Source organism: Zingiber officinale, chromosome 5B (assembly GCF_018446385.1).
Source record: "Zingiber officinale cultivar Zhangliang chromosome 5B, Zo_v1.1, whole genome shotgun sequence".
Classification (NCBI taxonomy): Eukaryota; Viridiplantae; Streptophyta; class Magnoliopsida; order Zingiberales; family Zingiberaceae; genus Zingiber; species Zingiber officinale.
In genome coordinates, this window is record NC_055995.1 from 111477623 (window position 1) to 111498028 (window position 20406).

The 20406-nt window shown below is 34.9% G+C and overlaps 1 protein-coding gene across 3 annotated transcripts; it reads left to right on the forward strand.

Moving 5' to 3' along the window:
- The first annotated feature begins 9163 nt into the window (after positions 1-9163).
- Positions 9164-18190, forward strand: LOC121985356 (2-oxoglutarate dehydrogenase, mitochondrial-like). 3 transcript variants are annotated; one of them, XR_006113133.1, is made up of 10 exons: positions 9164-9314; positions 9528-11174; positions 13717-13943; positions 14029-14361; positions 15774-16020; positions 16313-16441; positions 16528-16743; positions 16854-16977; positions 17631-17943; positions 18082-18190. XR_006113133.1 is itself a non-coding variant. In XM_042538756.1 (9 exons), exons 2-9 carry the CDS (start codon positions 9615-9617, stop codon positions 17867-17869), a joined length of 3075 nt encoding a protein of 1024 aa, XP_042394690.1. In that variant the 5' UTR covers positions 9164-9314; positions 9528-9614; the 3' UTR covers positions 17870-18190. The 3 variants fall into 3 exon arrangements, 2 of the variants coding, with proteins under 2 accessions (XP_042394690.1, XP_042394691.1); XM_042538756.1 differs by having other exon boundaries at positions 17631-18190; XM_042538757.1 differs by having other exon boundaries at positions 9184-9280; positions 17631-18190.
- Positions 18191-20406: the final 2216 nt, after the last annotated feature.

The following is a 20406-nucleotide window of genomic DNA, read 5'->3' on the forward strand; positions in this document are numbered from 1 at the left end:
TCCTTTCTAAATCTAAATGAACTAAATTTAGTTTCATGGCAGCAGCACCAATCAAACAATAAGGAATAAACTAAACCACATATTCAAATTAATTAAAACATCTTCTCATCTTCTTTATGAAACTCACGGCAGGAAATCTTCAAAATCATCAATCTTTGCGGCATGCGTCGGAAATCAAGAACACATGAATCCGAAACTACTCTACTGCAGGTGAGGAAGCACTTACCTTGGTGTTCTTGGACTCACAACTGAACAAGAAGGGCTTCTAGGACCTTGGCCGACCGCCGGAGACGATGCCCTAACTCCCTTTTGTTTTCTGCCTGAGCTCCGCCGTCGCACACAGAAGAGAAGGAGAGAATGGTTTAGGTCACGGGGAAACAGAACATCAACTTATCCCTTTTTATAACTCAATATTTCTGTTAACTCCTTAAATAAACTTTTCTATCTTTTCTAAACAGAACCGCCACTTGGATTCTTAGTCAGCCAAATCTTTGACCAGGTAAGAGGTCGCAGGTTCGATCCCTCAGCCGAACCCTTTTTCTCCTATTTATTAACTACTGCTTAAATAAATTTGTTCCTTATTTTAATCAACAATGCTCGCTGGAACACTTGGTCAGCCGCGCTTTGCTAAATCTTGAGGTCGCGGATTTGATTCCTCAGTCGTCCCTTTATTCCCATTTATTTTCCGTTTCCTATTAACTATTACTTAAATAAATTTCATTACCCTTTTTAATCAGCAACGTTCGTTGGGACACTTGGTCAGCCGTGCTTTGCTAAATCTTGAGGTTGCGGGTTCAATTCCTTAGTCGAACCTTTTATTCTCCTTTTATTTTCTATTTCCTAACTACTGCTTAATTATATTTCTTTCCCTATTTGATTAGCATGCCCGCTTGGGTTTCTTGGTCAGCCGGATTCGCTTAAGGCTTGGCTCGGCCGGAGGTCTCGGGTTTGAATCTTGCAAATATTTTTTTTTCGAAACTTCTTTCATTTAGTAAAAATACATAATGAACTCCAAAAATTATATAAAAATATTCTAAAAATTTCTAAAAATCTCTAGAATATTTCTAAAGTATTTCTAAATATTTTTAAATGCTATTAGGACTTGAAATGAGAAAATTTGGGTCATTACAGAAAAAAGAGAGAGAGAGAGAGAGGAGGAGGAGGGGAAGATGCATGAATGGGTTGGAGGAGGAAGGGGCACCCTTTCTTCTTCTCAACGTTAACCCTTTCATCTTCTTAATGTCAACATCTCTCATCAGTGAGAGAGAAAAAGGAAGAGAACATCAAGAGATCAAAAGGATCATTCATTCGGGATTTGGTGTGTGGAATTGTGAAGGCAGTTTGATTGGTGATCGCTTTTCTGATGACAACTTCTTTCTCTTCCAATCTTCTTCTCTGAGCACCATAAGTTTTTATAGTTTACGGATTTCATTTTCTGGATTTTTTTCATGCTTTAGAACCTACATAATTTACCATTAGAATAATTGTATGATGCAATAAAGATGTTATCTAGATCATTATGTAAACCTAGAATAAATGCATGAAATTGAAACACATTAAAATTGAATTAGAAAATAGATTAGGAAATTCATTCTCTAAGGAAGAATTGAAAAAATAAGGATGAAAAATGCAAAATTAAGGGAACAAATAGAAACTCAAAAATTAGCATTAGAATTTTTTCCATCGGTTCAAATAATCTGAATACAATGCCAAAGAACTAAATAATAAATTTTAGCCAACAAGAATTAGGATATGGAAGACCAAAATATAATTTTAAATATCCTAGGGGCCAAATTAGAAAAATACAAAAGAAAATATTCCATAAAAATATTTGATAAATCTAGTAAGTATGAATTTATTTTGGGTGACTGAATCTATTTTGATCACTTAGAAAGATTTTAGATTAGTCAACCATAATAATAATAATAATATTTTTGAACAAATGGCATGAAATCAAAATTTTTGTTTCTAAATATTCTATTCAAAATTTTATGTAACATATGTTCAAAACAAAGCTTGTTTTCTATTGATGTCTAAAATTTCATGCTATTTAGAGGCTTAGAAAGTTTGCTAAACTTATTTTTGGAAAAATATGTATATTGAAATTCAAAAATTAATGAAAAATAGTTTTTGATTAAAATTAACTTTTTGTAATAGAAAATATTGATTTTTACACTTGATAAATATTTTAGAATTTTCTTTAATTTTGAAATATTTTTGTCAATTTCTAAACAGGAAGAAATTTTGAGTTTTTTTCAAACCCCATTTTTTATTGTTGTCAAAGGGGGAGAAATGAAAATTAGGCATAAATGCAGGGGAGTTAGAATTATTTAACTCATTTGCATTATGCTTATTTTATTATGATTTATCCTAATTTAAACTTAGTTTGATGAACATAAAAAAAATGGAGAATGTTAGAACCTCTAGTGGTATTTTGATTTATTGTCAAATAAGTTTAAGTTATGTCTTTATTGTATTTTAATATATGTGTTTAAGTGTACAGGGATTTAGGAGAATACACATGTACCCGATAGTTAAGGAGCATCAGAGATGATAAATCTTGGTAAGATGCAAGCGAGCGAGAATGATGACACGGGAAAGAAGTCGACGGACTTGATGCATCTGATCTACTAGGAGCTGTGGAAGAATACTCTAGTGGAGCGAGAAGAATTCATGGGAGCAAGCTGGAAGGACTCAGTGCATTCAAGTGACAAGAAACTAGAAGGAAGACTACACAAAGTGAACAAGACAAGGTCTGGACAGCCACATGTCCGGGCGACTAGAGACTCATCTAAGCCACTGGAGAAGACTATATCAATGAATGGTTAAGACTAATGGTTGGCCATATTCCAAGCGATCGGAAGTCGACCGCTGAGTCATCCAAACTCATCAAAATAGATCAGAACGACCACTTCAACAACCTCCAGGAGACCGGAGATCCTCTAGGCAACCAGAAGGAGTTGAGTCATCTAGAGACGTTATCGAGCCATTGTTGAAGTGGATAAAGTCTAAAGTTGAGTCAATAAAGATCCAATCATTAGAAGGCTTTCGAACAATTAGAAGATGCCACGTCTGCACAATGGTCAAATTGAGATGGAGTCTATAAAAGGGACTGAAGTTCGAAGAATAGGGTGTGATAATTTTCTCCAAACCTGACAGAGGATTTGATATCCAACTTGAATGAAGGAGGTTGGGCGTGCCTGTGGGCGCCCAGCATATCATCATTTTTTAAGCTCTCGATTATGCCAATCATATTTTGTCATTAGAGTTTAAGGGTTGAGTTATAGATTAAACACAACAAATTTCAAAATAATTTTTTTTTTAGGTGCTCACAGGGTGTGTAGCATAAGGGGTGTGACATATCAAAACTATATATATATATATATATATATATATATATATATATATATATATATATATATATATATATATCAAAGAAAATTTTCTTTTTCCAAAACCCACAAACTATTTTTGTTGGTCTTTAATCTATTTTTATTAAATATGATTAAATTAGGAGTATGTTATATCTGTTTAATCTACTTTTTAAAATTATATATATTTTTTTAATATAATGTTAATTTTAAGATGTTTTTGTTGAAAAATGATGGTAATGTAATGAAAAAAAATATTAGTATAGAGGATATTTGATCCTCTAACAGGTATGGGTATGAAAATGGATATCCGATCTCCAATGGGTATGAAGATGGGAATGAAAGTTGAAAATCCGATAGAGATGAGGATGAATATAATAAATGAGGATAGGGACGGAGGAAATGGAATCTGACTCAAACTCGATCCATTGTCATCCTTATTGAAGAAGAATCATAACACACTTTCGAATTAATTCTGTTTCAGTTCTATTTTATTTACTCTCGTGTTTAACCGTTGTAAGAGGCTTCTATGCTTTTGAATCATTTCCGAAGAGGAGAAGATAGTGGAGTTTTCATAATGGACTAACAACCCGAGAGTTCTAACCAAGTAATTTTTCGTGTCCTCTTTCTTTTATGTTGTGTTTGTTTTCATTTAACTAATATGTGTTCTTGCTAAGTCATTAGCAAGAGAAATCCGATTTTGAATTTGCAGGTCGCTATTCACCACTCACCTCTAGCAATCCGAACCGCTTATACAACACCAAAATAATTATCATTTATTTAAAGTTGAGAAAGAAGACTATATATACAAGGTGTTGGAGGTACAAGAACACCTTTAAAAGCTTTGATATCTAGTACTCCTTGTATAAAGCTCATTATTTCTCATTATGTTTTCTTCTTTGTGCTAAATCTTCTACCTTGTAAGAACTGATTGTAAGAGTTTCTCCATCTTTAGAAGACTTCTAAGAAAGAGAAAGACTAGTAGTACTTTAAGAGGTGATTTTTTTAGGGGGTAATTTAGGTATCTAAGTTTTATAATCTAATTAATCCCAAAGATGATCAATTCAGTCCTACAAAAAATTTTCTATCAGCTATTAGCATAAATCCGGAATAGAGGTCCAAGGGAGGATAATTGAATCACCTAAACTCCTTGTGTTGGTTTTCTTGTGCTTGATTTACTTATTTTATTTTATTTTGTTTTGTTTCCGCTACACTAACAAACTTAAGGGGGAGATGGAAACTTGAGCTAAGTGGGTATGAGAGGCGTAAACGACCTTAGGTCTAGTGGGTTAAGAGGAGCCAAAAGGGAATTCAAAGGTGGAGCAAAGGAAATGACAAAGACAAAGTAGAATACTAGAGAAGGAAATAAAACTATTTTAATATAAAGAGCATTATGACTTGTTTACTTTAAAAGATGGATCATGAAAAGGATCTACTGTAGAGAGTTGAAATAACTTCATTTACTTGATGCCAAAATTATCAGCGAACAAATTTAGAATTCATTTATGGATATTTTTAAAAAAAAAAACATTTTCTTGTCAACTCAAAAATTAAATAAAATGAGTTTCCATCCATCATCTTCCATCCCTCCATCGTTAAACTCTCGCCATAAATTTTGATCAACGAATTCCAAGAATTAACATCCTGGCCAAATTTGCACCCTGGCCACGAGTTGCGCCCGTGGCTTGGCCACCAGTCCGCTTGCAGCTTGGCAAATTTTGAGTAAAGTACAAAATTGAGACGGTTTAATTCTTGTCTAAATATTTAATTTTATTTAAGTAAAATGAATTAAGTCATCCCTATCTCGCAAAGCGACAGAATGTTTTAAAATTTGAATGAAGTACAAATTTGAGAGAGTTTTATTATTGTCTAAATATATAAATTTATTTAAGTAAAATGAATAAATTCATCCATGACATGATCTTGCAAAGCAACAAAATTTTTAAAACAAGGAGATTACTTAAAAATTGAAAAAAAATAAAAATAAAAATATTCCACATACTGCGGCGGAATAATTCACGTTTTAGGCACTACCAGCGGCGGAGAGCAATCAGCCCAGCAACCATAAAGTAATAAAGGATAGTGGAACTAAAGAGCAATCAGCCCAGCAACCATAAATATATCCGAGCGCCAACACTGAGGCAGAGTGGATCTAAAGAGCCGAAGTAATAAAGGATCCCGTGTTTCAGCCCAAACAGATTATCATAACTTTTGGAATTACCTACCGTACACGTATTCTTTGGATTTGGAACAAATCATATAGTATTATAAGTATAACGCTGTAAATAAGTTAAATAGCTCGTGAACTATTCGAATCTATATTCAATAAAAGTTCGATTGAGCTCGTTTAATGAAGTTCGTTAAGATAAATAAATCAAGCTCAAGCTTCATAATATTCGGTTCGTTAGCTCATGAACATGTTCGTTAAGCTCATAAATCAATTTTTAAATAAAAATAATAATAATTTTGATATTGAATTTATAAATTTTACACTCAACTTATGAAAACATAGACAAATATATTAAATTTATTTATTAGAATAAAATTATAAATTTTAACAAGAATATTATAATTTTTTTAAAATATATAATTTAGTTTTTAATAAATATTTAAATTTATAATTTATATTTATTAAGCTCGTTTAGGCTCGATAAAAACTCGAATAAGCTAATGAGTCATGAATATATTCGTTAAATAAAGCTCGAGCTCGGCTCGATTATAAACGAGTCAAACTCAAACATCCAAGAATTCGACTCGGCTCTGCTCTGCTCGATTACACCCCTACAAATAGATCGGTCTATGCGACTGGCGGGATGAGTCGATCTATCGGGATGGTCACCTCGCCATCCTGACAATTGTGAAATTTCAAATTAATCTGATCTAAAGTGATGTTTGATTTAGAGATTTAAGAATATGTGAATAAATTTATTTTTAAATTTTGTATTTCATCGATTGAAATAAAATTAAAATTTTAAAATAAAGATAAAAGCTTTAATATCTATAAAATCCATCTCTTCCTTTGAATTTTGATGAAAATAAGAATAAAAATTAAATTCTAGATAAAAATATTTTTAATATATTTGTTAAATTTTTTTTATATAATTTTTTTCTCCTTATTCTCTCTCATCGTACTTTCTCTTTCCTCAATCTTTCTCATCTTACACTCTCTCTCTTTATTTTCTCTCATTATACTTTCTCTCTTCCCATCCTCTCTCACCATACTTTCTCTCCCATCATGTTTCTGGGGCTATGGTGTCGCGGTAGGATATCTAGGTTGTCATCCAGGGACTCGCGGTTCAAACCCCAGCTACGGTGTATTTGTAAGAATTTTTCCTCCAAATGAGGGGCGTAACCAAAGGATGTTGGACTTCTGGGTTGGCCGCCGCATGCACTTCCCGATTTACCCTGGTGACCGATGGAAAACTTCCGTGGGGCCGGGTCAGTCACCCGTAGAGATAGTAAGTGAAGCTAACTGGGATTATCATTTTTATGCTTTCTCTTCCATCACACTCTTTTTTTTTTCTCATAATACTTTCTCTATCATCATGCTCTCTCTCTCATCATACTCCTTTTCTCCTCAATTTCTCCCATCACACACTCTCTTTCATCACACTTTCTCTTTCTTCATTATCTTTTATCGCAGACTCTCTCTTATCATACTTTCTATCTCCTCATCCTTTCTCATCATGCTTTCTTTCCCATCATACTTCCTTTTCTTAATTTTTTTATCACACTTTATTTATCATCATGCTTTCTCTCTATCATACTTTCTCTCTTCTAAATCTCTCCCATCACACACTCTCTCTATAGTTTCTCTTATAATATTTTCTCTCTCTTCATTCTCTCCCATCACATATTCTCTCTCCTCATCCTCTCCCACCATGCTCTCTCCTATCATATGATTTACCTCCTCTGTGTTGGCCTTGGGACGGATTGGCGAAGGCGCTAGGGGCGACTATAGTCTCCTTTTTACCATCATGCTCTCTCCCATCACACTCTCTTTTCTAATTTCCTCTCATCACACTTTCCCTCTCTTCTTCTTTCCCATCACATTTTCTATCTAATCATTTTCTCTCATCATATTTTTTTTCTCATATTTAACTTTCTTTCACATCTAATTTTTTCTCTTATTTTTCTCTAAAGATAAAAAAAATTTAGTTTATTCCAATAGAAAATATTTAACTAACCAAACATTATTTTTAAAAGTGATATCTATGCTTATACACATTCTCATTCCATAATACTATGATTCTTATTCTCATTTTGTTTCGTAGGAAAAAACTAAACGCCATCTAAGATGAGTTATGAGTTTAGTGGGTCATCTACTAGCTAAAAAAAAATATAAAATTATTTAACATTTTAAATTTGAATTGCTGATTAGGTAAGCAAGTCCATTGAGTTTTTCATTTTAGTTTTAATCGCGGCAAATTGAGCCCACCACGAGCTATCTCATATGGACTCACAATCAACATGGATTAATTCATTTAGGTCCGTTTCTTAAATGGGTTGTTAAAATTTCAACAAATTACTGAACTACGTAGCTTAAGTTTTAGAAAATCTAAATCATCTATCCAAATTTTAAAATTATCAAATTACGTATCAAATTTCATTTTTATCCTTCAAAATTGATTGTTACAGTGTAGCAATCGATTCAAATACTGTTTATTAGTACAGTAATGTCTTGAATTGATTGATACACTATATTAATAGACTAAAAAATAATCTAATTTATATTAAAAAAATAATGTTCTATCAGTGAATTTTTGACATATCACATAATCATTCCTAATTCATCAATTGCTTTGCTTTGATAGCAATAAGAGATGAGTAAAAATGAGAATTGGATATACGATTTAATAATTTTAAAAAATATAATTTAAATATTTTATTATAGTAAAAAATATTTACATTCATTATAGATAAAAAAATAAATTTATAATTAATCATCAAATAATTAAAAAAATTAAAAGTAATTTTTCTGTTAATCGAAAATTACTCCCTGCCTATTAATATCTAGGGGTAATCATGGATCAGATTGATTCGATTATTAGGGTAAAAAATTATCCGGACCTACTAGCTCAGATAATACAATATTAGGATCTACATTCGACCTTATATCCAGCGGTTATTATGTATCAGATATCCGTCAGATTTTCATTTATTTGGATATCCGACCCTATATCCAATGAAATATAAAATATAAATATAAAACAACAACAAAAATAAAATATTTTAAAATGATAATAAACATTACTCATTACACGTTATAGTAGCTAATCACCAGTAGCTGCTACAATATGTAGCAGTTTATCGACGGTAGCTATAACAACGTGTAGTAACTTATCGATAGTAATTACTACAAATAGGGGTGATCACGGATTGAGTTGATTCGGTTATTGGAATAAAAAACTATATGACCCTACTAGATTGGATAATGTAATATTAAGACCCTACATCCGGCCCTATATCCGATAGATTTTTTTTTTCAATTCCATTCGGATCAGTTTTAAATGGATTGATCGATTTGACAGGTTGATTGCTCACCCATATTTACGGGCAGGGATCTTCTGGTCCAGAATCCCTGGACCAATTCTGGTCTCTTATCTATTCATTAGTTGGATAAATTAGATCCACCTATTTAATATATGAGATCTAATTTATCCAATCAATGAATGAACACGACCTCCTCTGATTCAGACAATTCTGCACCAGAAGTCCCTCCTCGACGTGGTTTAAATATTCAGAACTTCAGCTACGTAGTTCAAATTTGCCGTTAAAATTTCAATGCCAACCTGACGGGCCCAACTGGATGTCGTTCGGCTCTAATTGTAAGGGCATTCCATCCTTTTCTATTTGAGCAAGCCGCCGTTTTTTCGCCTCCCTATAAAATTTCGGCACCGTCGAAGAAGGTTAGGGATCCGCCCTCTGCGTAATCTTTCTCCGGTAAAATGCCTACCGCAAGGATCTCATTCTCCTTTTTTTCACGTCGGTTTTTCTTTTGGCATTTTTCTGTCGATTCGACTCTCGAGTTTTCGCCGGAGATTCTGATGAGGGAATAGGAAAACTAAATCGTTTTTTTTCCTCTCGTATTTAATGTTTTCCTCGTTCTATGCTGGCTATTTTCTGTGATATAATCCAGCCTTGATCTCCTCGCAGTTTGTTCTACGAGATCGGACCTTGCTCTGCGAAAAAGTTGATATTTTTACTCGTGGCGGATTCGCCTTCGCCAAGATATCTTTCCCAATGGCGTGGTTTAGAGCGGTCTCAGGAGTCGCTAGGTCACTAGTCAGAAGAAACATAGCTCGATCACCGCATCTGATTTCGAGGGCCGGACCAGTGCCCCATCCGCCAACCCGGGGTTTCCGCACTGGTGCCCCACTGTGCAAGCCTGAGTCGACTGCCTCGGCCCCTCTTCCTGTGCCGCTTTCCAGGATGTCAGATAGTTTTCTCGATGGTACTAGTAGTGTCTACTTGGAGGAACTGCAGCGGGCCTGGGAAGCCGACCCCAGCAGCGTCGATGAGTCGTGGGATAATTTTTTCAGGAACTTTGTAAGCCAAGCTGCCACCTCGCCGGGTATCTCTGGCCAGACTATCCAGGAGAGCATGAGGTTGATGCTGTTGGTCAGGGCCTACCAGGTCAATGGCCACATGAAGGCCAAATTGGATCCTTTGGATTTGGAGCAGCGTGAAGTCCCTGAGGATTTGGATTTGGGTTTCTATGGATTCTCAGAGGCGGACTTGGATAGGGAGTTCTTCCTCGGTGTCTGGAGGATGGCTGGCTTCTTGTCGGAGAATCGCCCTGTGCAGACCCTCCGTGAAATCTTGAACAGGCTGGAGCAGGCATATTGTGGGAACATTGGATATGAGTACATGCACGTCCCTGATAGGGAGAAGTGCAATTGGTTGAGGGACAAAATTGAGATGATGAAACCGCTGGAGTATAGTCGAGAACGTCGTGAGGTCATTCTTGATCGACTCATTTGGAGCACTGAATTTGAGAACTTTCTGGCTACCAAGTGGACTGCTGCAAAGAGGTTTGGCCTTGAAGGTGGTGAAACCCTAATTCCAGGAATGAAGGAGATGTTTGATAGAGCAGCTGACTGGGGGGTGGAGAGTATTGTTATTGGGATGTCTCATAGAGGAAGACTAAATGTGTTGGGCAATGTTGTGAGGAAGCCTTTGCGTCAGATCTTTAGTGAATTTAGTGGTGGTACAAAACCTGTGGATGGGGAAGTAGGGTTGTATACTGGAACTGGTGATGTAAAGTACCATTTAGGTACTTCATATGATAGGCCAACCAGAGGTGGAAAAAGGATTCATTTGTCTTTAGTTGCAAATCCAAGTCATTTGGAGGCTGTTGATCCAGTTGTAGTTGGGAAGACACGAGCAAAACAATACTACTCTAATGACATTGATAGGACAAAGAACATGGGTGTATTGATCCATGGGGATGGAAGTTTTGCAGGACAGGGTGTTGTTTATGAGACTCTACATCTTAGTGCACTCCCCAACTACACTACTGGTGGAACAATTCACATTGTAATTAATAATCAGGTTGCATTCACGACTGATCCTAGGTCTGGAAGGTCTTCTCAGTACTGCACTGATGCTGCCAAAGCCTTGAATGCTCCTATATTTCATGTAAATGGAGACAATATGGAAGCAGTTGTTCATGTTTGTGAACTTGCAGCTGAATGGCGACAAACATTCCATTCTGACGTAGTGGTTGATATTGTTTGCTACAGACGATTTGGACATAATGAGATCGATGAACCTTCCTTCACACAACCTAAGATGTATCAGGTGAATCATTCTCTATACATTTTAGTTTCTGCCTAATTGGCTGCATTGAGTTGGATATCTCATTTCCCACTATAGTCTTCTTCAATTTCATTTCTTATTGTTGCTGAGAAATCGTATTGTTGCTGTTTTTTTATGTGCTTTGTTAGGGAAAATGAAAGTTATAGTTGCAATAGTATGCATAGTTATTAAAAGCGCTCGCCTCGTTGTGCCTAGGCCAAGGTGTCGCCAAGTGACCCTCTTGTGCTTCGTTGCCTTAAGTGTGCACTTTGTGATAGGCAATAGGCTTGTCTTGAGTCGCTTGGTCTTGAGGCAATCGATGAAGATTCAGTTATACAAATCTGAAACATGTGATGATGATGATAATGATATGATTGAAGAAAATGATGAAGATTTTGATGATTTAGATATTTGATTTTTTTAAAAAAATTTGAATTGTGTATAACGTATTTATTTACTAGTGAATTTTATATTTATATTATTGTTTAATATTTTACCAAGTATAGTTTTGTTAGTGAAATATTTTAGTAGAAATTTTCTATATATGTTTGAATTATGAAAATTTATACCCATAACACTTTACTTTGGTAAGGTGTGCACCTCACCTTGCGCATTGTGCCTCATATCCCATAGCACCTATGCGCTTTTAGGCGCCTTATGCGTTAAATAACTATGATAGTATGTCAAAATATTTGGCTATCAAAGGTGTACGCCTGAATTAGCAAATTCCAAGTAATGTTTGAAATGGCCAAATCACAATCAGATAATGAAGCTTAAGCATGATATTTTGTCGAAGGATGTTTGATTTCGATGATGAAGATTGAACTAGGTGCCTTGAGATTGGAGATTGAATTAGGTGCTCTTAGTTCAAATGGAGATTGAATTTGGTGCTTGTATATATATTATGTTACACAGTGCGCAACATTTATATATTTTTTTAAAGTTTAGGGTTTAGCCATTTAGGGTTTAGGGGTTAGGGTATAGTATTAAGTCTAAAAAAATTCAAACAAAAAAAAAAAAATACATTAGGTGATCACAGGGTGTGCGGTATGACATTTATATATATATATAAATAAGTGATGTGCTAGGTGCCCACATATATACTTGGTAAAATATTAAACAATAATATATATATGGGCACCCAGCACATCACTTACTTATATATATATATATTTTCAATTCAAAATAATTTTCAAAGGGAAAAAATTACAAAGAAAAATTTTACTGGGAAAAATATTTATGCATGAATTACAAAATATTTTGTTTGTTGCCTCTTTTGCTATTGATGTCACCTTCCACATGCTGAAGTCGAATCATGATCTTGCAAGAGCCTTCACTATCTCGTTGTCACTGTTCGTCTGCGAGCATAAGGCTGTTTGAAAGCTAAAATATGAACCAGAATGGGTTTTCATCTCTCGCACCTGGATAACTGTCTCAATAATTACAACTTCTTTTTTAGGAATTAGGTTTAATATCTCTCTTTGAAATTTGTTGTCTTCAGTGCTCATGTTCCCATGAAAGGTATAAGATCCCCTATATTAAAAATAGGAGATATATTTAAGTTTTGAGGATGCTCTATTTCATAATCATTTTCTCCAAATTTTCACAGTATTTTACGAGAGCTTATCTTCTTGCTTTTCAACTTGTGACAAGTACCTGCATGAAACCTTTCCTTTTGTAGGAACACCATCATAAAATTTCCAACTCGGTATTCTTGAACTGCCTATGTTGATCTTTGGCTTCTTTGTAATGTTGGTTCATCTCAATTAATGTTTGTGGAATATTTTCTTGGATTTCTTCAAATTTTCTTGAAAGGCATTTCCTGCATCTCAGCTGGTGCCAAACTCAGATCCCATTGCTTAATGTTGTCTTTTGCAAGATATTTTAACAAATTTCCCTAACTTTGATTTGCCACTTTTGTTTGAACCTTTGTGTGAAATGCATTATTGCAGCTTAGTAGTCATTAGTTTCCACAACGTCCTCCACAAATGACTTAGAAATCTTACAACCCGGTCCATTTGTAATTGTTTCTGGCACTCCATGTAGTCAAACCACCTCTCTAAAGAAAAGATTTGCAACATCTGTTGCAAGCAAGAAAATGCACCTTTCTAGAGAAATGATCAAGTACAACTAGCACTGAATCCATACCCCTTACTTTTTTTTTGGCAAACCCATTACAAAAAATATACTAACTTCTTTACATGGAACTGTTGGTACTGGTAATGGAGTATACAAACTAATATTTTCTTGTTGACCTTTAGAAATTTGGCATTTTAACTCCTAGAAAATGGCTATACACATGTTGGCATAAGCTCGACCAAAAATATCTCTTAGCTACCAAAGACAATGTCTTCCCATTTTCCATTCTCATGGTTAATCCTTAAAATCTTATCAACTAATTACGCAGTATATGTGCCATCATATTAATGGGCGAACAACAGTGGGTAACTATAGCCATGCCACTGTTTATTTCAAATTTATTTTGTCAATTTCTATGAAAATTAAGAAAAATTTACTAAATAAAATTTCCTCCTGCCTTTATTAGGTCATTCGAAATCATCCAAGCGCCCTTGAAATTTATCAAAACAAACTTTTGGAATCTGGACAAATTGCTAAAGAGGATATTGAGAGAATCCGCAACAAAGTTAATAATATCTTGAACGAAGAGTTCATAAACAGTAAAGACTATCTTCCCAAGAAGAGGGATTGGCTCTCAGCATATTGGACAGGATTTAAGACTCCAGAGCAAATTTCACGCATTCGGAACACTGGGTATGTTTTATTCTGGATTTTATATATTCTTCTGGCCTGTTGTATTTTGCTGATTCATTATCTAAATTACCACATGGATTTGCAGAGTTAAACCTGAGATTTTGAAACGTGTTGGACAAGCCATTTCAACTCTTCCAGAAAATTTCATGCCTCATAGAGCGGTGAAAAAGATTTTTGAGCAACGTGCTCAGATGATTGAAACTGGGGGAGGCATTGACTGGGCAATGGGAGAGGCACTTGCTTTTGCAACGCTTATTGTTGAAGGAAATCATGTGAGGCTTAGTGGCCAGGATGTCGAAAGAGGTACATTTAGTCATCGCCATTCAGTTATTCATGATCAACAGACAGGAGAGAAGTACTGCCCTTTGGATCATATTCTGATGAATCAAAATGAGGAGTTGTTCACTGTCAGCAATAGGTCTGTACTTGTCCTACTTACTGATTTCACTTTGTTTTTTATTTTTTGTTAAATATTTGGAAGTCCATTTAGTCTATAGGTGCCTAAGATTGTTTAACTTTTGTTTCTTTGTGATTTGAATTGGATGGTGGGGTTCTAGTTGGAGGTTCCTTCTTTGATAAAACAAGGGAATACATTCCAAGTTTTTGATGGTTTTATTCTTTTATGGAAGTTGCATGATTATTCTCATGACTACTAAGGGGGAACATTTAATAAACATTGGAAATTATCAAAACTTATAATCTTGCCAGACTTGATTATTAGTTCCCATATCCAATAAGAGCCTCATAACAAAAGGATTTTTATAAGTTAGAATATTTAACCCCATGTAGGTGCAAATGAACTTGGCTAGTATTAGACCTGACCCCGGGTTCAGACCCGTAACTGGGTCAATGGGCCTGTTACCCGTTGACCCGGTTAAATGGGCTAGAACGGGCCTATCTGGGGCGGGCCTGCCATGGTTCCAGGTGGAAATTAACTGTGACCGACAGTTCAATTCCGCTTCTCATCTCTAGGCCTCTGATCCCCAGATCAGTCACTGCAAGAATTGGATTAGCAATGAAATGAGTTAGGTGGAGAAGAAATTGGAAGAAGCAGCATCTTCGATCAAGGGAAGAGGAAGTCGTTGAGGGCTTGAAGATGGCGCTGATCTTTGTTAGCAACCTTGGCAAACCCTACGAAACAAGAAATAAAAGAAAAGAGAAAGAAGAGAGAGGGCTGCTCTTGTGGAGGAAAAAAAACCTTAGAAGAGAATGGCCACTGCGGCAGCAAGATTTGCTTTGATTGCTGCTGAACAAAAAAAACACAGAAACCAAAATGATAAGAGAAAAGGAGGAGAAGATAAGGATGGAAGGAAACCCGTGCTTGGAAAGAAGAGAAATAGGTGGGTGGTGGGTTCGGCGTGCAGCGGCGTGTGGGGGAGAGAGATAAAGTTTAAATTCTAGAAGATTATATATATATATATATATATATATATATATATATATATATATATATATATAAATGTATAATTTTTAAATATATATATTTTAAATAATAATATTAATAATAACCGTCATGAGCTGTAACCGTCTTGGACGGTTAAGGTTAAGGGTCGATGTTTTAGGAACCGTCGAACCGGTTCCGAACCATGGTCGGGTCTAGCTAGTATTACCATATTGTTGAAACTGGAAGCTTAATATACTATGTCTTCTATTCTCATAACTGATTTTGTGTTGCTTAGGTTTTCAAGCATTTGAGGTGATATGAAATTGATTATAGATTAGTGTAAAACCTTGAGAATGATTTTTAATATGAATGTAGTTGTTTTTATATTTGCTTATTGTATCCATTTTAGATGAGTATGACATCCTAACTCTCCATATGACCTGCAGTTCACTATCAGAGTTTGCTGTTCTTGGATTTGAAATGGGATACTCCATGGAAAATCCCAATTCATTGGTATTGTGGGAAGCTCAGTTTGGTGATTTTTCAAATGGTGCTCAGGTAATGTTTGACCAGTTTTTGAGCAGTGGAGAATCCAAATGGCTTCGCCAAATTGGGCTAGTTGTTTTACTTCCCCATGGTTATGATGGTCAAGGTCCAGAACATTCCAGCTCACGACTGGAGCGCTTTCTCCAGGTAATTGTTCAGAGTCATTATTTCATAGACTAGGTTCATTGATTTTCCTTTTTAACTATCTAGGTCAACTTGTTTGCATGCATTGTGAGAGACCTTCCATGTAATTGTTTTTACACAGATATCTATTTGTTTGTATGTTTATTTGCTATCAGGATGAAGAAAATTCATTTTACTGCATCATCTTGTTAGAGTTAAGTAATACACAGATCATACTCTTAAAACTACATGAATATTGAAAATTTGAAGTTCTGTTTTTCTTTTCCTGGGAACTAATGGTTGCTGTATTGCACAGATGAGTGATGATAACCCTTATGTCATTCCTGAGATGGAACCAACTCTCAGAAAACAGATCCAGAATTGTAATTGGCAAGTTGTCAACGTTACAACCCCAGCAAATTATTTCCATGTTTTGCGTCGTCAGGTTAGTATTTAGACACATGCTTAGCTTATTACGCTGTTGCATTATCTGCAACTAGCCTTATGATGGACATTGTTTTGGTCTTCTAGATTCATAGGGAGTTCCGGAAGCCTCTGATTGTGATAGCTCCTAAGAACCTATTACGGCACAAGGATTGCAGATCAGATTTATCTGAGTTTGATGATCTTGAAGGTCACCCAGGTTTCGATAAGCAGGGCACACGTTTTAAGCGCCTGATAAAGGACCAAAATAATCACAAGGAGGTTGAGGAGGGTGTCAACCGTCTCATTTTGTGCTCTGGAAAGGCAAGCTATGTGATTTTGCATTTGATATTGAAAAAGTTTGAGCTTGCATATGAATTTTGGCTTTACCTTGTTATACCTGTGCAAGAATTTCTTTTCACATTTTTCTTCAGGTCTACTATGAACTTGATGAAGAAAGAAAGAAGTCAGACCGCAAGGACATTGCTATCTGTAGAGTTGAACAACTTTGCCCATTCCCCTATGACCTGATCCAAAGAGAACTTAAGCGTTATCCAAGTATGCTCTCTTGTTGTTTATCATCAGTCTTATAAAGTTTAATTTTCCTAGTTTCTTTGTATTTCTTTTCAAGAAGTTAGTCTATTTATTGTCATGTTCATCATGTCACATTTGTTGTCCATTCATCTTGGGATATGTTAATTTTGTCTAATTGTCCATAAATGGTTGATGTCTCAGTTAAGGATTATGAGTAAAATTAAACTAGGTGATCAATCCTAAGAGCTCAAATTATCAAAAGAGGTACTCAGACATGTTTATAGTTTTCCTATTCTCAACATGCATGGACATATTTGAATATTGGTACGATCCATGTGTTGAATGACTTAATTGGTGTTAAGCTGTGCGAAACAAAGTTGCACCACTTATTATTATTAGAGAATTATTACATGGTGTGCATATAAAACCCAACATAATGGTTAACACATTTCTTTTCCATGTATTTTGATTCAAGTCCAAATCCAAGAAGCTGGAGAATGTGTTATTAGTTTGTTGATACCTATCTCTATTTGGCTCCTGGTATTTGAGTTATCTGACAAGCTTTGCTGCTGCAGCTATTTTCCCTTCTCATGATTGCTTCCGTTCTTTCTGACTTTCTGACTTTATTTCCCTCAATGCTAATATCCAATGATCTTCGTGCTTACCTGGAAATGCAGATGCTGAAATTGTTTGGTGTCAGGAAGAGCCAATGAACATGGGCGCATACAGTTATATCAGTCCTCGGTTATATACTGCAATGAAGGCAATAAATCGTGGTAACTTTGAAAACATCAAATATGTAGGAAGAGCACCTTCTGCTGCAACAGCAACAGGTTTCTTCACTGTTCATGTACAAGAGCAAACTGAGATTATGCAGAAAGCAATGCAGCCTGAGCCGATCAATTATCCTTGTTGAAAGCACTTTGATTCACCTCACCTCACCTTTAGCAAATAAGATGTGCTTGCCTGAGTTTTTATGATGTGTTTCAGGTAAGGAGCTCATGCTCAAGAGTGATTATTGAGCTTTCAAAAAGTTGAGTTTTTGTTTTTATGTCATTCCCTTAAGTAGTTGTGGATGCTGATTTAGTTCGGCATTTGCTGATATTTTGTTTGTTTACCAATACCCAGTCACTACTGGCAACTTAATTTCTTACCTCAGAAAGGGCAGTGATCTTGTTGTCTTCGCATGGGGCAACTCTCATTATTGAGTGACAACCATTTTGTTATTATTTTTTAATTTAGATGTCCAGATTTTGCCTTATTAATTTTGGGGACAATGTTTCTCCTTATTCATCTATCGAATAAATTCAGAGCATAAACAGCATAGTTTATGTAACTTCTGGGATATTCATCCTATTTGAGAGTTAAAATTAGACTTGCTTATTTTTTTGATAATGATTTCTTGTATTCATTGAATTAATTGTTGAATTCATAGGATTTTTGAGAACTTTTTTTTAGTTGGCCTCGAGTATCCAGCTATTTGAATCAATTAATTTTGGGGGTGATTGATTGGATTTTACGAAAGTTTTTTTTATCAACTATTAAGATAAATCGAGAAGTGTTTATTACATATTTAGACGATCAATATTTTTCAGTCCATTTTTCACTAAACGTAAAATTTCTTCTAAGTATTGCAGTTGAGATTCAAATATTACATCTCTTTGTTATTTGTTAGACGACCTAATACTCTTGGAATGGATTTTTAATTTGCATGCCTTCACACTCACAATCTTAAATATGAATACATTCTAGAATTGTGTAGTAATTTCTTGTTATTTAAGTTACAATGATGGCTCAAATTGACCCCTTAATCTTAGAAAATCTAGTTTGTTAAATCAAATTTTCATTCTTTTGTTGGAATTTCCTTTTACTATTTTCACCAAAGCATAATTCTGTAGAAAGATATTAATAAAAAAGTGGCAATATCCGTTTAATTTGGCCAAGGTTTTTTTTATATATTTTTTTAAAAGGTAAAATTTAATCGATTCCGTCCTATCAAATTGTAATTAAATGTATCAAATTGTCTTTTTTTTTATTCGAAGAAATACCTATTACATTCAAAAGGAGCGTATATACATTTGTTAGAAATTTAAATTATCTTTTAAAAATGAGAGGAAAACTAAATTCTATGCAATTGATCTAGTGCTTGCTCTATTACACAATTAACAATTAGTCTGTCAGGGGTTTTATTTATATAGCTTATTAAACCTTTGGGAATTAGTAGCAATTGATTTGTAAATTATAAAATCTTGACAATGCAAAAAAAAAAAATATATATATATATATAACTCAATAAATATCAATTATTAATATGTTGATGTAATATGTTTTGGGACACTTATTTTTTAAATACAAGACTCCAAGGAAAAAGACTAAAAGATTCAAACAATTAGTACTTCACCATCTTCAAACACTTCTCTTGTTTTTTTTATAGCCTTCAATCTTATAAGCTTCACTTATTATTTTGCTGTTCTATCATCACATTAGATTCACCATCAATCAATTATTTTTTCAATCACTTCATCTTGTAATCTGTCAATGATTATCTCAATCACTAATCCACTATAGCCCCTAACTCATTCGACCGTTAGTGAAATCAATAACTCTTTTAGACTTTCTAACTGTATTAGTCGACCAAAATATATCATTAGTTGATTGGACTTAGTTGCCTAGCTGACTGGGTCCCACGTAGAAATATTCTATTAGTGAGATACTTAGCTTGAGTTAGACTCCCTAAATGACTAAGTTCATCTTACTCCACAATTCATCCTTCACGTTTCACTGCGTAGTTCTCCTTCTTCTAGCTACTGCCAATATGCTCCTCATCATCATGCAGTCTTTCGAATGTCTTATTCCATTCTTCTTTAATTCATTGGACGTGCTAAGTCAAGCTTTATGCATTACTCTAACAACACCTTAATGTTTCTTGTCCTGTATGCTTTATACAATCTTCTCTAAACTACATTTGACTTTCAAGCCGTTGAGGGTGTTGCCTTAGCTGTACCAAGTCGAGAGCAAATTTTCTGGACCATTTTTTGCGATCCTGAAGATGGTCCTTAAACATGTATTGGTAGATTAATTCATCAATGCATGTTTAGAGATCATCTCCTGGACCGTAAAAAGTGATCCAGAGGATCCAGACTTGTACCAAGTCATCATCCACAATCTCATCAAGTTAGGAGTTTCGTGAACTCCAAGTGTGTCTTGCACGACTTAACATACATATTATATAGAAAATGCAAGGTCTAATTAATTTCTTTGCTAAAACATCCAAATTAAGGTTAAAATTGACCACTTAGGGTACGATTACACCACTACAGACAACATAGTTGTTGGTGCAATCATGTGGTAAAAAGGACGAAATCGTTCATCCCCAGCGCCCCCGCCGCACCCGACCCAAGGCCATCACGAATGAGATAAATCACAGCATCCTGAGCGAGCATGTGACAGGTG